Raw genomic sequence first — 17698 nt, 5'->3', positions numbered from 1 at the left:
TTTAAGGTAATTAGTGGAATTAGTCGTAGGATGGTTACACTGAATAAAAGAATGGACAAACTCTGAATACGTGATCAGGGCTTCAATTTAAAAAAAAATTGCGACTTTGGTCGGAAGCACCTAATTACAGAGATGAGGCGAATTTGAGGTAACCACCCTACGACTAATTAAGTGGTTAGCTTGAATTGGCCCTTCTCCATAATTAGACATTTCGGAACAAAGTTGCAGATAAACTTCTTTCTTGTATTGAACACGTGAACAAGTCTTGAACACGTGAATTCTATATATAATAAATTGGAAAGAAAAGTGACACAACTTATGCTCAGTAAGTGTAATAAATAATTAAAATTTCTAGTTCCAGAAATACACAAATAAATGGTTAAAAAAAGAAATAACACTAAAGACATGCTAAATCGTTTAATAACATGCAAAATTATTCAACCTATACAGGTAATGTGTTTCTTAATAAAGTAAAAATCATCATTAAAAATATCTTTTGCACGAGAATATTTATTGATCGTTTCAAGTCTTTTATAAATAGATTATCTTATTAATAGTAGCAATAGATTTAGCTATATTATTCATTTGTGTTTCAATTTTTGCCCTCTTAAACTTTGATTATATAGTGTAGTTCATACATTTTGGGAAGCAACTAATTTAGTTGAAGCTTTTCTAAGTTTTAATTGCTATATTTTTAATATGTTAAATACAGTAATTAGTAATGTGTGAAGGAGGGAGATAATATTTTTGTACTGACGGCTCATTTTCCATGTGATAAAGAGGATGGTATTGAAATTTCATTATTACCCACGCTAGCATGTTTTAACTAATATGGATATTACAGATAACAATACTTTTACAATTTCCTCAGTACATAAAATACGCATACAAATAAGAAATACATGGAATAGGACGACAAGTACAACAACAAATTAAAGAAATACGCAAATAAATGGCTAAAGAAAAAGAAATAACACTAAAGACATGCTAAATCTTTTAATAACATGCAAAATTATCCAATCTATACAGGTAATTTGTTTCTTTAATAAAATAAAAATCATTAAAAATATCTATTGCACGAGAATATTTGTTGACCGTTTTAAGTCTTTTATAAATAGATTCTGTTGCTAATTTAGATACACATCTAACAATTCGAAAATTCCTTGTATTATTTCTTGGAACAAAAATTAAAAACTGTAATTTACCTACTAAGATGTTATATAACATTTTCAAATTAAATAATTCCCTTCTATTGGCTAAGTTTAATAAATCTAATGTTAATCTAGATTTCTGAGTCGATTTCCACTCATATTCCTTAAAAATTTCCATCTTAACCAGGCAAGAAATAAATTTTAAATATATTCTAGATTATTAGAAGAATATTGGATACATTCGTTCCACGCATTGGAACAATATTCTAGATGATTTCTTACGTTTACAAAATATAACAGTAAACAAGTTTCCGGACTTGTGAAATCCTTTGAATTCAATTTGATTAATCTTAGGTTTCTACGTAGTTTGGAAGTAATACTTTCAATGTACTTATTGAATAATAACTTATCATCGAAGACAACAGCTAAATCTTTGATAAAAGTAGCATTATTAATGACTGCATCGTCAATCTTATAGTTAAAATAAACAGAATTGGTTTTATTAATAAACATAAAGTAAGACATTTTATTAAAATTTAATGGTAAACAATTATTATACAACTATTCAACAACTGAATTAAGTTGATAAAGCAACTTGTTGGATGATAAAGCAATCTTTAACCTCAACAATAATATTATAAATTTTGAGATCATCAGCGTACGTAAGGAATTTACAACTTATCTTTAAGATCATTAACAAACATCGAAAACAAAAGAAGACCCAAATTTGAGCCTTGAAACACATTAATATATATATATATATAGGGTTGGATCCAGGATTTTCTAAGGGGGTGCACCATAACTACCAAAATAACTAGTCTCATTGAAACTCTTCAAAGTGACATGTGACAATATTATTTATACCTGACAACGCTGATACATAGAACAGAGAGGGGGGAGTATTTTAAAGAGGCTTGCAAGTGATATGCAAGGAAAATTGATCTTCTCTCTTTCTGGCTTCTGTTTTCTTCCATACTTGACAAATGTAATATAGTTTTGCTTGGTGAATCTTTTTCCTTGAACCTTCAGAAAATCCACTTAAAGTATTGCTTTCGCAAAACTCCTCTTTCTGAAGCCCCAAACGGAAACATGATGGCAGAAAGTTTCGGAAAGTTTTGCTATTTTCAATGCTAGCTTCTCATTTTAGATAGTGTATATTTACAACGAAGGGGGGGGGGACGTGCACCTGTGCACCCCCTTAAATCCGGCCTTGTATATATATATATATATATATATTACGTATTAAAGATGTACATTGGTTATATCTAGCAACGAATGTCCTATTAAATAAATAAGACTGAAATCATTCAATAAAAATTGACGAAAGATGATAAGGTTTTAATTTATTAACCAAAAAAAAAAATGCGGCATTTTATCGATTGCCTTGGAAAAGTCGAAGTAGACACCTTTACCGTCATTTTTAAAAACAGGAGTAATAACATCATTTTCCATGTCTCAGGATATATTGATGTGAAAATACTCCAATTCAATACTGAGGTCAATATTGATGCAATAATATGAGAAATACATTTGATTATAAAAATCGATATACTATCCAATCACAAGAAGATTTTACCTTTAAACTTTTAATAACTTCAACGACATAATCAACAGTAGTAACAGAATAACATTTTTCATGATATTCAGAATCAGAAGATTCTATATAAAGTAAAATCATTTATCTGATAAAATAATTTAAATATAGTAGCCCAATAATAGAGAATCAGTTTCATATTTACCTTTGTTATTTTTTTTATTATAGTTCAAAAATGTCGAGAACTTGTGTGGATTAGTACTTCTGTACTTAATGAATTTGCAATATGCCTGTTATATTCAAGTCTATCACTTCTCAATTTATATTTGAATCGTCTCCTATAATTAGAGAGTAATTTATAATCATTCTCAAGTGTGGTACTTTTGTATTCTTTATGAGCTTTCTCTTTCAGTTCAATTAATGAAATTAAGTCTCCAGGAAATTATACTGGATACTTTTTCATTTTAGACCTACACTTTGATATAATATTAATGCTGTTCCTAATAACATTTTCAACAACTCCAATGGCTGAGCTTAAATTACCTGTCTACAAGATATTAGTTCAATCTGCATCTGTCAATTCTTGATACAATGCACCTTTGTGATAAGCACAACAAAGTGAGTTAATACTATTAAGTATGTGCTTACTTTAAAAATAACAATTTCAATTGGATAATGTCACATACTCGGTGGAGCAATTGGCTCAGAATCTTTGGATGCTGATATATGAAAATTAGAAAAAATAAGAAATAAACCAAATACTGTGCCATCTACTATTCCATGAGAAATACTGTAACATCTAAACCATAATTGCCCCCCCAAAAAGTAATATTTTAGCTTTAGCTTTCGAATAGTAATGAATAACATACAGAAATTTTCTATCGATCCATTCTACTTTGGATACATTATAATCACCAAGGAATATCACGTCATAACGTCCATACAATCCACATTATTGGCAATAGTCTCAGAAACATTATTGGACGCATCAGGGTATAAGTTAGGTTGAAAATATATACAAAATAAGAGTAGATTTCTCCCCTTTTCAACTGAAAATTCCAAAACTATACTCCCACAAAAAAAAAAAAAAAAAAAAAAAAAAATCCACGTATTTCCTTCTAAAAGCTTTAATTTCTCTTTTGATAGCTCATACAACATCACCTGCTCTATCAACGATTCCAAGTAAATATAGTCTATTGTCTCTATAACACATAATTCAGGAAAATAGACTCCTCTTAAATGATTTCACTCAACCCAGTTTCAATTACAGCCACAATATCATACTTAAAATCTGACACATAAAACGAAGAATTGTCGATCATTAGTTCTTAAGCCTCTCACATTCTGATATAAAATACCCCACTTTTTCAGTAATTGTTTCTGAGTTGGAATTTACACTACCATCTTCATTGATACCACGTTTGTCTTTCTTAATTCACCATAAAATAAGCCAATCAAAATTTCCTTTTGGTCTCAAAGTCGAAACTATTAATCTCAATATGAAAGAAAGAGTATGAATGATATTTCGTTCTCAATTTTGTGCATTTTGTATCTTTGACAAATTCACTAACTAAATCTTCAATACCATCGACACACACACACAGTTGAACTAAATTTTGTGACAAATAATGCATTGTTTTTTAGTATTTGATACAAGATCTGCTTACTTAGTACTTCACCAAAATTTAAATTTTCTGATTTTATTTTTATTTTCATTACGATAATTTATATTTTTATTACTTTCCTTATTCATTTGCTTATTTTGGATTCCCCTCGTATTTTATATATATATATATATATATATATATATATATAATCTCTACCCATTCATTTCTACATTCTTGTTTTCACCATCTAAATTTAAACCTCTTGCATTGGTGTGGAAACCAGAAAAAATTCTTAACATGATTCTGTATACTGATTCACAAACTCCTTTGTTTTTATTTTCATCATTTGTATTAGTGTTATGGTCAGAAACAAGATTTTTTCTATACAAAGTTCTAAATTCATTATATTCTTTTGTAAGTTTTAAAATTTCAAATTTTAAGTTTCTAATTTCATTAAAATGATTATTATATAATGTACATTGTCCCACACAAGACATACATATTGTTGAAAAAGCTGAAAGGTTGCTATTTGGGGATTAGGTAGTTTATACTTTAGCAAGAGGTCACATTCTTCAAAACTGCATTTTCTACCAACTATTGGCTGGTAGCATAGCTTCTTATTTAATCTACTAGATGAATGAAACATTAATGGAGTTCCTGTACGATACTTGAATTTAGTGTTTTTAAGTAAAATGTTGCGTGTAATGGTGTACCTGCTAAATGAATGTAATAGCACATAAATCTCTTTCTCTCACTAACCTTTCAATTGATAAACTGGTGCCTTTCTTCTATTGGAGCCTGGCCATGGTTCCTCCATGGATTTGGACGAATTTTAAGCCTACTGGCCTAACTACTGTTAGTAAGACTTAGTGTCAGATTCAGCTTGTCTAATACGGCTTCCAACTGGTCATTCTCCTTAAAACTCACCTGAAACTCACCTTAAGATTTCGAGATCTTCAGTTTTTATATGGCGGAAGACTAAAATATTCTTTTTGGTCGTAAACATGGAAATTTGCAACTCTCCATGTCCAAATCCGAATCTTGATGTTAGCGGAGATTGTCAATTAAAGCGAGAGAATTATGTTTATCATCATTATATAGTAGGAGGTATTAAATATTGTGTATAAAGTGATGCATATATAATTTCTGCATTTGTGAATTGATAAACTGTTATACAATAAGCATACACAACATAAATAACATTCAATTATTCTTCCGTATTAAATAAACCAAAACAAATCTAAATAAATCGTATGTGAATACTCTTTGAGATTTACTATTTATTCATTATAAATTATTGATTTAAAGTTGGTTTCACCACAATATGAACATCATATCGAGCTTACTTTTTTTCTGAAGAGGTAAATTGTTTCTCTTATACATTCTGTGACACGATTACTATCGTCAGAGAATATAAGTTAAGATGTTTTTAGTTTGATTTTAGAAACAACAGTTACAAGTTTTAAACTAACATAGTATTTTAGTCAATATTCCCAAACAATAGTGAACTTGTATATCGAATGTATAGATCTAACAATTTATTTGTTACGTAAAAGAGGTAAACTGATTTATTATTATTATTATTATTATTATTATTATTATTATTATTATTATTATTATTATTATTATTATTATTATTATTATTACATAATTCTTTCCTACTAATTAAAAGATGTCATTATGGTTTTCTTTCTAACAACACATCGTACTTCTTTTTCCTTTGACTATTCTTTGTTTATTTTACTAAACCAGAATGGTTTAAACTTATATTCATTTGCTGTACTTTGGAGTGTTATCTTTTCAAAAAAGTATTTTCTTAATTTAGATTTGTAGTAAATAATATTACTCTATTTTCAGATCCAGCGAAGGTGACATTCACCCCCACCGTTCAATATCTGCCCTTTCGTCTGGCCGGCGTAGTGCAATGTTACATAAAAGCAAATCCTCCGCTCCAGTATGTGACGTGGACAAAGGACAAACGGCTGCTGGAGCCTTATCAAACCGAAGACATTGTTATTATGAATAACGGTTCTCTTCTTTTTACAAGAGTGAGTACAATTTTAAGGTTTGAACTTCATATAACGAAGGAAAACACATTGATAATCGTAATTATTCCTAATTAGATTGAATTGACAGTGAGTAAGATTAAATCGCAGTAAACTTTATTTCAATGGCTTTCAAAGTGTAAACTTTGTAGTCATAAAGCATTAATAAAAATAAATATATGTAGTATTCATAAATGCTGCCTTCCAAATTTATCCTTGAGATATTTTAATAGTGTGTGGTTTCCTTCATCAGAAAAATGTCAAGAAACGTAAGTAGGTATGAATAAATTCATATAGGTTAATAATCATGTCTTCTTCTTCTAACAGAAGATCATTTTAAGATAGTTTACTGTAAGCTGAACAGTAGTTAGTAAAATACGGTACTGGTTCTTAAGAAACCTTAACGGGAAATATTGCTTAAAAAATCTGTTATAAACACTGAAAATTATTTGAAAAAAAAATTACACACTTATCGAAAAACAATGTTATTAATTAAGTGTGCTTGAAGTTGCCATATACGCTTCGAAGAAAGTAAAAAGAAAAAAGAAAAAAGAAAGAAAAAAGAAAAAGAAAGAAAAAAGAGAGAGAGCAATAGAAGATGCTGTCCTTCTTGGTAAGTGGTGCAATCTAAATCAATGAATGCCAATCGTACCTTCCTCCAAAAGAATGCAGTCAGAACTACAATATCTCCATGAGTTGTCATTCCAAATCCCTACTCCTAAATAACTAATGCCATATTCCTATGAACATATACTTTAATAATATAAATTCTGTATAGGCCTAGTAAGTAGCCTACTAAACGTCTATCACTATCATTTTCATCATTCATTATACCTTTACGTTTCAACTACCACTCACTATACTTCTTCGTACAATACCTCAACTCATAACATGGTATCAACCATTAAATTGTCGCTGAAAAACTGTAAATCCTATGGATGATTGTACGGCAGAAATCAATCATATTACTATGGAAATTAGTATGGCTGCAATATCGTCTGAGGAAGAAGGAAAGAAAATAGCGAAACAATTCATTTAAATATTACTCACGGTGTAGTAGGGAATACAGTAAGTTTCTTTTTGCAATAAGTTTGAGTGTTTCAGTAACGTAATATCTAACTTTATTCGTAAATATTTTTGTTAAGTTTATATATGTGTACTTTTCGTCTTTGGAATACAAAGAAAGAAAAGAGATTTAGAATGTTTTCTTTAACATAAAGAAGGAAGCGATTGGTTGAACATTTTCAATAGAAACTCTTCAAATTCCATGTAATTCGAAATAGAATTCATACCTTGCCTTATTATTATCATGGTATACACTAATGTTCATTTCCTCGAGTATGTGTAAAACCATGTAGGTATAGTATGGAAATTAGGTAGAGGCAGCTGTTATCACTGTTATATAAATTGGTCATTTGTATGAATTAGACATTTTCTTGAAATTCACCATCATTAGTTTCTGGTTCCAGCATCTTTCTAGGTCTGCCTGTACACAAAACATCATTTATTGCTCATTCGTACTCCACTCTGTCCTGTATTGTTTTTCCCCTTTTCCGAGATTTTATGAGATTTTTTAAAAATATTGTGGATAATTAACTCTCTTGCGTTCTTTGTTAATGTCCAAACCAGTGCAGCATAGATTTTCCACTCTTCCTCTGAAACTTTTATTTATTTTATTTTATTTTATTTTATTTTTATTTATGTATTTATTTATTTGTTAAAATACCGTATATTCCTGATTACTTAACTTCTTATTCGATTTCTTCTCTCTTTCCAAAAGTGTTTCTTAAGAACCTCATCTTCGTTGTATAGATTCTGCTCAAATTTCTATTTATCATCATACATATTTCCGGCATAGGTTATTATAGGTATGAAATATGAATACACAGTATCATTTTAACTTTTCTAGGTATATTCCTATACTGTACCAGATGATTCATACTTTAATAAAATCTTCCTTTCTTCTGTGTTTTTCTAGTAATTTCTTCTTTCGGCCACCTATCATCATTTCTGAATCGGTTGTAACAACCTCAATCAGGTTTTATTGTAGTACAACTGATGCGCAGGAAACTTTTTAAAATTAATTATGTTTAATTATCTCTGTGAAGCTAAAATTCAAATTATCAAATGCATTTCACTCGTACAGATACCTTCATCAGTCGGTTGTAGAGATGAAAAGTTATCAGTTTCCCTTTTTGAGAGACTTTCAGGAAAGGTAATTGAATCAGATAATGAAAAAAGGACTTCAATCAAAGAAACTTAGTTTTAAGAAAACTTTTACAAAATCAAAGAAACTTAGTTTTAAGAAAACTTTTACAAATACAAAACAAGCTGCTTCTGCGTAAAATAATCAAAATTGACATCTGTTTATGAAATATGACATGATAGACCAATGAAACTGAAGCCCATTATGCATAGAAACATAGGTGTACCCTATAGGAACAAAAATCCATTGTTAACTCAATTTCGAAATATGGGTGACTGAGGCCCTTTTTACATGAACTAATTCAATTCAGTATTTCATCTGACAAATTTTTAGAAAATTTCTCTGTTGGACAACGAGAATTTGCCATGGTGGCACATCACAAACAGGAAGTTTTAAAAGGAAATATTGGTTTTCCAACAAAGAAATTATTCTGAAAATTTATCAAGTGAAGTATTTATTTACCCTTCCTAGAAGTTCCTTAACAAATAAGTTTCCTCTTCGCCTTCACATTCAACCAATGAAGACACTCAAGTGTGTTGAAAAAACTTGATAATTTGAATTTTGCTTGCAGAAAGATGAGTGAACATAATACATTTATATTTTATTGCATTTGGTAAGCTATTTGCAAGTTACAAAGTGAACAAATCATAAATAGAAAAGGAATTGTAAACTTTCTTAACGGCATGTTAAAAATATATATATATATATATTTGTTTTATAATTAAAATTTCTTTTATTAGGTAAACCAAAATCATCAAGGGAGGTACACATGTACACCGTATAATGCACAGGGTACACAGGGTTCCTCAGGACCAATGGAGGTGCTAGTGAGGAAACCTCCTGTGTTCACAATAGAGCCGGACAACATGTACCAACGGAAGATTGGCGATACAGTGGAAATGCCTTGTGATGCCCAGGAAGCAGAGGGAACACAGAAACCAACTATTCAATGGCAAAGGGTACATCCAGTCAAAGTTTTTTTATACTTTATAGTTAAAATTTGTACAACCGAGTTCAAAATAATCAAATCCAGGTATTTTTAAAAGGCATATGGGGAAGGAAAACATCTCATGAGACTCTTCGAGTAATTCTATCCTCTTAATTTTGGTATACTTAATTTAATCAGCGTATTCTTTATAGTTTCTTCTGACTTAAAATTGCGTATTAAAGCTTCTAAACTTCTAAAGAAAAGAATAATTGACAGTATTATTAATAGATATTTTTTTCCATTTTTTCATTTTGCTTCAGAAGCAAACAATCTATTATTTTCACTAGCAAAGCAAAAATTGTAAAAACTTCAAACTTAGCGTAGTTATGTGACGATACAGTACAGAGTTCCGAGGTTGGAACTTTTTACGTCAAAAGTTTCATACAGAACTATAATACTAAACTTATATTGTATGGTATGTCAGATATTACGATGTAAGGATTTTATTGTAAGTTGAGTATTTGTCTACTTACCAACCTCTGAAATTTTCTAAATCCCTTTAGATGATGACCAGCAAGAGAAAATTATTAAATTGGGCTGATTAGTTTTCTGTGAAATAATCTTAGAGATGTCTTTAGTAGCATTTAGCATGTTGGTCTGCCGTTATGTTTCGTAAGAAATTCATTAACCTTAAATATATGAAGAAAAAGACTTTTTTTAACCTAGGATGTAATTTTACTTCCGTTGTATACTTCCTAGAATTCATAACTAAACATTTTGGGTTGATTTAAGTAGTCTGTCAAACAATTACAAGTACAGAAATTCTTTATAAAAAATTCTAATAGAAATTGTATATGAAAAATTCTTCTAATAGAAAGCATTATGCTTAGCACGGAAAAGTTAAAATCATGCCTAATTAAATTGAGCTTCTTGTGATTGGCAGTCACGTTCAGGTTGTTTCTGAAACTAACAGAAAAATGAAATTTGGGAGAGAAAGAATTCGGATTAATTTTAGTATTTTGTAGAATTTTAAGTTTGATAAGATTATATGTAGTTTGATTGGGGTTTGTTCCATCCTGAACTTTTCCGGAACTTGCATTTTGAAAATAACACATAGTTGGACGATTTTTGATGAAGTTGATAAAGCAATACTTTTTCTAGGCATTACATATGTAAAGCACGTTAATCTGTACTTTATTCAATATTTTAACAAAATTAATGACGATTATGTTTAAAATTATTTTGTTAAGGATATTTCAATAACTATTTAATGATAAAGTACACATGATGGCTTTCTTTTGTTAAATTAAGATGCAACATGAATCAGCCCTAATTGTATGTTATCACTTTTTAGAGAGATGGTTCGCCACTCCAGCGAAACAGGATAAAAATGAACGGAGGCAACCTGACCATTGAGAGTTTGAGACGAACGGATTTTGGCTACTACCAGTGCGTTGCAACGAACGAGGTGGCAACCATCGTTACTGCAACGCAGTTGGTCGTAGAAGGAACGCAACCACACGCACCGTATAACATCTCTGCCAATTCGAGCATGTTTGCTGTTACTTTAACATGGTTACCCGGCTATCCAGGTGGAGCTGATTACAAACAGGATTACGCTATATGGTAACGTTAAATTTATTTATTTATTTATTACATCAAACTATAATATTGATTTTCATTTTTTGTGTCTACGAAATACATTGTCATAACGAAATTTTAAAGATTGTTTCAAGCTTAAGAATTGTGGTTTTATTTTTATTTTTAAAATGCCTGCCTATACATATTTACTTGATACTATTAATGTTTATTTCTATCTTCCTTTGAATTCTTTCATTCATAATTAAGAAGCTTGAAAATACAGTAGAAAGGAAAGCTCAAATACTTACCTTTTTGTCAGAAGTTATCTACTTCTACTAGGGTGGAATGTTGTGACATGTATTTTGCAAAGAAGAACTTAAAAAGACGGAGAATAAATGTTTAAGTTTGCTGTAATTATTTCAACACATAAGATTGTACAGTTTTACAAAGGTGGATAAATGTTCAAGGTTTTTCTGCTTGTTTATTTTCCCTCGAAATTCAGTCGAATTAATGACAATAATATTGTTAATAATCTTTGTATCCGCTCTTCCACTCTACCATTTCAGTGATCTTTATTCTTTGTTAGGGACAATACGTTAGGTTTCTTCTATTATATTAGAATTTATGGACATCGTGATTGATGCTAAAATATAAATCCCAAATTTAATATACGGAAGATAGCTAAATACTGTAGAATCTAATTCTTGGGAATGAAGCTACAAGGCTATGGACACACAACGTTACGGAATTCTGACACGTGCTTCTATTTAGGATATTGGTTGCTAGGATAGATTCTGTGTAAACAAATTATGAAGGAATGCAATCAGATCAAGATGGTTTAGGACTCACGGAATCTCGTATATTCTCTCATGTAGTGGAATCTCTTTCTCTCTTTTGTTAATATGATTATATGAGAATAAATTGGAGCACGATTAGAATCAGATAATCATCATCTATGGAATGTGGAAGTAAAGAATAATAAATATCTCTTGAGTAAACAGTGTGTTGATGTTTAGTTTTGTACAGATGCTTAAGTCTAACTCAGAACTTAGGAACGTACTCTTATGAATGTGGAGATATTCAGTTGTGAATAATATTTAAGAGTAATTTGTGGTACAGTTGCAGATTATACGTTCCCTCTCCAAAACTACCAGTGACTTATGCTAAATCTGAAATCCCATAGTTTTCTATTAAGTCTTTTTCTGTTGTGCTGCCATGAAATTGGCGCAGTCTAACCTGACGCAGTGCTCTGAAGTTTTAATACTAATATTTTAATAGAATAATCAATTCACTTGATCTTATATTGGTTGATATTTGAAAGATTTGAAATTAGAAAATTTATACTATTCCTTGTCGCACATCTCTTTCCGGATAATAGAAGGTAATTTAATCCTATAAATCAATAAGATAATCAGATCATTTTTCGGTCATATCCTACGCGCATTCAAGCAGTCGTGGCAAGCGTCAGCCTTGCCCTCTACGGGAAAAAAATCGGACACCAATGCTGGAGTCGAAATGTGCGCATTCTATGTAGATCTGTTTTAGTGAGCAGATGGTACTGCCGAGTTGAGTTCAGTGATAGACAGTAGAAATATAGCATAAAGATGTCATTTGGATGCTTTTCTCAAGGATCGCATCATCGAGTGCTTGGAACAAGAGGACACACAGGCAAATTAGCACGAGTCATCAATATGCCACAATGTGTCGTGTCTACGTTGTGGAAACAGTTTATCGACACAGAATACATCAGCCGTAGGACAGTTGGAGGTCATCCACGCGTGACAACTCGATAACAGGACCGATATCTGACAGTAACCACGCGTCACAACCAGACGGTGCCTGCAAGACAACTGTCAGCGGAGCTTGCAGTCATCTCAGTAGTTGATAGTGGTGTGCCAAACTGTGTACTGGAGAGTGAGTAGCAATGGTCTGTATGCCTGACGACGAATAACATGTGTTTCACTGACTTCAGTGCACTCAAGGGTTCGTTTACAATGGTGTCCAGAACAATACTAGTGGACCCGCAATGAATGGAGCCCCATACTGTTCACAGATGAATCCAATGCAGTTTCCAGAGCGATTTCCATCGCACATTGATCTGCCGGGAACAGGAAACACACTTTCATCTCATGTACATTGTGGAAAGTGATATGGTGGTATAATAGTAATGGCGTACTGGTTTGAGCAGGCATTATGGTGAATGGTCGTACGGATCTGTGCATTTTTATATTGGATACGTCACTGCAGAGGTACAGAGACGAGGCTCTGTATGCTCATGTGCAGCTTTTTAGGGGCACAATCGGGCCATAATTTCTGCTTATGGATGACAATACCTGTCCTTATCAAGCTAACTTGGTGGACGACTGTCTAGGTGACGGAAGACATCCAACACTTCGAGTGGGTAGTGCGATCTCCCTATCTAAATTCAATTAAACATCCTTCTGACGCATTAGGGAGACGTGTTAGACCTCACCAGCCACCTCCCAAAACACACCAGGTGTTCTGCAGTGCTCTTTGTGAGTAGTGAAATCAGCTGTCTCAAGAGTTTTTCAACAGCTTTAAGCATAGAGCGTCGGCGCCAAGCATGTGTAACTGAACTGGGTCCGTCTTAACCTGTTTCCTGTCCCACCAGTGCTTCTCACATTGTTTTTGTGGTGTTTGTGTTTTGGTCCATTTTTATTTTTTTCGTTTGTGTAGTGTGACATCTACTACCATGGTTTCTTGCATATATGGCTTGTTCCGTGTGATATACGTTTGGTATGTTGGTATGGTGGCCCCATTTAGTGTTTTGGAGCAATTTCTTTACATTCTTCGTGCCCAGTGTCTTCTCGAACAGTCTTTATGCTTAAGTTGTAGACACCAATATCAATATAAAACGTTTTTGACATGGACATTTAATATATGTAAAAGAGCATTTTTTTTTCAAATAATCGCTAATTGCTATTTAAAAATACGTTATGAAGTTTGTATATTTAACACTGTTAAAATATACGTTGTAGTTATACGTTTGGTTGCTCTAGTTTAGTATTGTAATATCTCACAAGTTGACTGCATTATATCTGACCTGCAAGCAGATTTGTGAAATTACATTGACACGCAGTTATATTATCACGTTATTAATTTCTGCAAGAATGTTTTGTGTTGAGATAAATTCGACTGAATTTCTGTCAATTGCTTCAAAATTCCTTCTGAAATGTCATGAAATTCCATGTTTTTGTTTAATTCTGTATCAATATTACTATTATTTCCGTAGGTATCGAGAAGCTGGAATGACAGATTGGTCAACCATTCCTGTAACTCCGTCAGGAAGCACCCAGGTCACCATCAATCGATTGTCTCCTGGTACAACCTACGAGTTTCAGGTGGTTGGAAAAAATGCATTGGGGGATGGAATGTTTAGCAAAATTATTCAAGTTGCAACCAAAGGTAAGGAACTGAAAGATAGATTTCAATTAATGTCCTTTAATGTAAGAAAAATATTATTTTTAGCAAATGTAACTTAAATTTTTGTTTAATAAGTCTTAAGTACGAAAAAGTAAGTGAATAATATATCTGTTATTTTTTAAGTTGTATTTATGAAATTGTGCAGAGTAAGTCTAAATTAAGTTCCCGGTTTCAATTAACTGTTATGTAAAATGTAATGAATATTTCTTAATGTAAATTTGCTTCGGATGACAATCGTCCACAGTTATTTCCCTATTACATTGGCTTCTATCAGGGAGGGTTGCTTAGTCGAAGTACAAAAAATGACGACTAAGGAACAGCATAATCATTATATAGAATACGTTCTTAATTTTCATTCGAAAATTATATGTATCATAGTTATTCAATGGAATTTTCTGACAAACTTTGATTCACTCATTGTCCGGCAAGTTAAATTGAAAATAATATTTTCAGTTTCAAGAGACTGGTTGAGTTAGCAAGTGAAAATTGACGGGCCTTATATTAGTAGGAAAAGAAATAGTGGAATCTATTTGTGTAAACTTCGCAAGGAGCCCTGAGAAGTTCGTCTACCAAGTAGGTCGAAAACCAGATAATTGACGTAAAAACTGTATGACGAGTTCGGTGGGAACATCTGGTAGTGAAACCATACTGATTACAGGTATCACAAGCTCTACAAACATCATATGTAAACTGGCAAGCGTCTTTCTAGGCGAATTTGCTATACTCCATTATATATATATATATATATATATATATATATATATATATATATATATATATATATATATATATATATATATATATATATATATATATATATATATATATAAAACGGTACTGAAGAGTTGCTACCTAATGATAAAGTAACATTCCATATTTCCAGAAGAGTGAATATATATAACTTGAGGATTTGGAGCACTGAAAATTCTATGTAAGTTTGCAACTCGAACGTGTTTCCCCCAAAATAATGTTCTGTATGCCATTTTTCATCGATTCATCGAAATATGTATTGACTTTTCTTTTACTATGAAGTCATTGTGGATGTACTATATACATCTGAACGTAACTCAATGAGTATATCTGCAGTTTAGGGAAGACAGTACTGACTTTTCCTTACAGTAGATTGGGCAGTCACAAAACTATCACCACTACGTTCGAAGGTACCTCAATGGTAGATTATCTGTGCAGCTGTGGGAGATCGAAAATACAGAGGTTGATTCAATGATATTCAACCGAATTCAATCTGCAACTATACCGCGCATGCTCAGTCTATCGCCAAGAAATTGCCAAAGGCAAGCAACAGTATCTCATTAGTCACGCACTAGAGCAGTGTGGTAAAGCGTAGTTTGATGCTGGCGAAACTGAACAGATTCTGGGGAGGACCATTCTGGCCTTTCCGACGCTAAGTTCATGGGGTCACACATCGCAGAAATGTGTAAAGTGTGTAATTTTCGTAGGTCGTGTCACTGTGAATCGTATTATATGGAAATATGTGACACAGAGTCATAGCTCCACCACACTGACTAGAGCAGCTAGGAAGCGGCCTCCCGTGAAGAGTACTCCGCTGTTATTGCGTGTCGACCTCTGAATATCCTCCCACACAGCGTACGATGGCCAATAAATTCCGTACATCAAAAGCGACAGTCAACCGACCCATTCACAAGGGTTTACGCCCCAAAGTCGTTCACAAGAGGACTGTGCATGCCTAAAATCGTGTCATGTGGGTGAGAGGAAAGGGAACTACAGGAGGCAGTATAATTGTTATCTTGTGCAAGTTTGTTGTTACTCTTGATGAGGCGTGGATTTACTTCACAGACTATGGTAAAGATCGTGTCATTATATACACAGAAAGTTTCCCGGTTTCTCGTACAGGGGCAAACTACGTCTTGAAAGGTGAAACACGACATCAAAATCAATGCTGCGTACTATCAGATTCGTGTCTTGACTGAAATGTACCAGCAGAAAATCCCAGTATTGTACGAAAAAGACGTGAACAAGGTTGAACTGTACCAAGACAAGGCATCTAGTTACACGGCGAATACATCGCTGGATTCTATCGGTGTATGGAACAGGGAACTGGAATTGCGGTAATTCCCTGCTCTGACATCCCTGCCAAGAGTTCAGATGCGATGTCAATGGACTATTGTGCTTTCGCATTCTCAAGAGGCGCCTATCTTATCGTCGAGTTTGCAGCGTCTTCTGCCTGTAAAGAGGAGTGGGATACAACACCCATAGTCCAACTGCAACGCAATCTCCTGCAATGTAAACTTCGATGCTCGACAATAATCAATAGTGGTGACCTGCAGACCGAAAGTAACCGGAGGTGGAAACACGGCAATTACTGAGTAAGAGGTATATTCAAATTCAGCTCAATATAACTGAATCAATATTAGTTATATTGGCCCCAGATACAACTTCGTTTAACTTTTTTTTTTTTTTTTATGGAGTTTGATCAAGGGTTGTTACGATTGGTTGAAGAGCGCACGTGCATCCCCCACATAAAAGAATTCCAACACGCTAGACAGAGTTTAGCAAGAATTTTAATATAAGTTTGATATGTATCTTGTTACGCATCTATCACACTTCGAAAATTTATAGTATGTAAGAAAGAAAAAAATAAAGAAAACTTGTTCAGGTTCTTCTTTTTTGGTATTAAATCACATTTAATTGAGTTTGATTAAACTGAGATAATCAATTATTGAAATCGGGGACAAGATCTACACTTACTCTGTATTATCAAATAATAAATAAATAAAATTCTATTTATAATATTTCGCAATATATTTGTAATTTTGCAATAAGATTGACTAGATCTATATTTCTCTATTGTAAATTGATTGTTTGTTAGAACAAAAATTTGAAGTTAATAATTTGCCAATACATTCTATTTTATATAGTGTAGAAAATTAATATTAAAATGAATCTGAGATCACAAAGAAAGAAAGAAAAAACTTTTAATGATATAATTCCTTGCAACAATCCACCGACGACTGTATAGAATAAAGTATAACCAATGTATCATTATTCTACAATAGTGTAGGAATTCGTTGACAATAACAGGCTTTCAATTAATAGCATGTTTTCCGTAATTATCATTTATTTACAACTAACAAACTGTGTCTTTCTTTCTTTCCTAAAACCAACTTTCAAAAAATATTTTTCCTGTGTTCAGTTGTTCAAATCTTCCTCCATATTGGTACTT

General features: G+C 32.3%; 1 protein-coding gene across 6 annotated transcripts in view; it reads left to right on the top strand.

The window, feature by feature from the left end:
- The window catches only part of LOC145690290 (protein turtle-like), a 614494-nt gene that overhangs the window by 531884 nt on the left and 64912 nt on the right, over positions 1 to 17698 (top strand). For all 6 annotated transcript variants that reach the window (XM_081765062.1, XM_081765061.1, XM_081765059.1 and 3 more), the window contains exons 8-11: positions 6150 to 6340; positions 9284 to 9502; positions 10826 to 11097; positions 14306 to 14478. In XM_081765062.1, the coding sequence (XP_081621188.1) occupies positions 6150 to 6340; positions 9284 to 9502; positions 10826 to 11097; positions 14306 to 14478 (855 nt within the window). The remainder of the gene's footprint in view (positions 1 to 6149; positions 6341 to 9283; positions 9503 to 10825; positions 11098 to 14305; positions 14479 to 17698) is intronic.

Source organism: Thermobia domestica, chromosome 7 (assembly GCF_964235325.1).
Source record: "Thermobia domestica chromosome 7, izTheDome1.hap1.1, whole genome shotgun sequence".
NCBI lineage: Eukaryota > Metazoa > Arthropoda > Insecta > Zygentoma > Lepismatidae > Thermobia > Thermobia domestica.
This window is presented reverse-complemented; position numbering and strand designations above follow the sequence as displayed.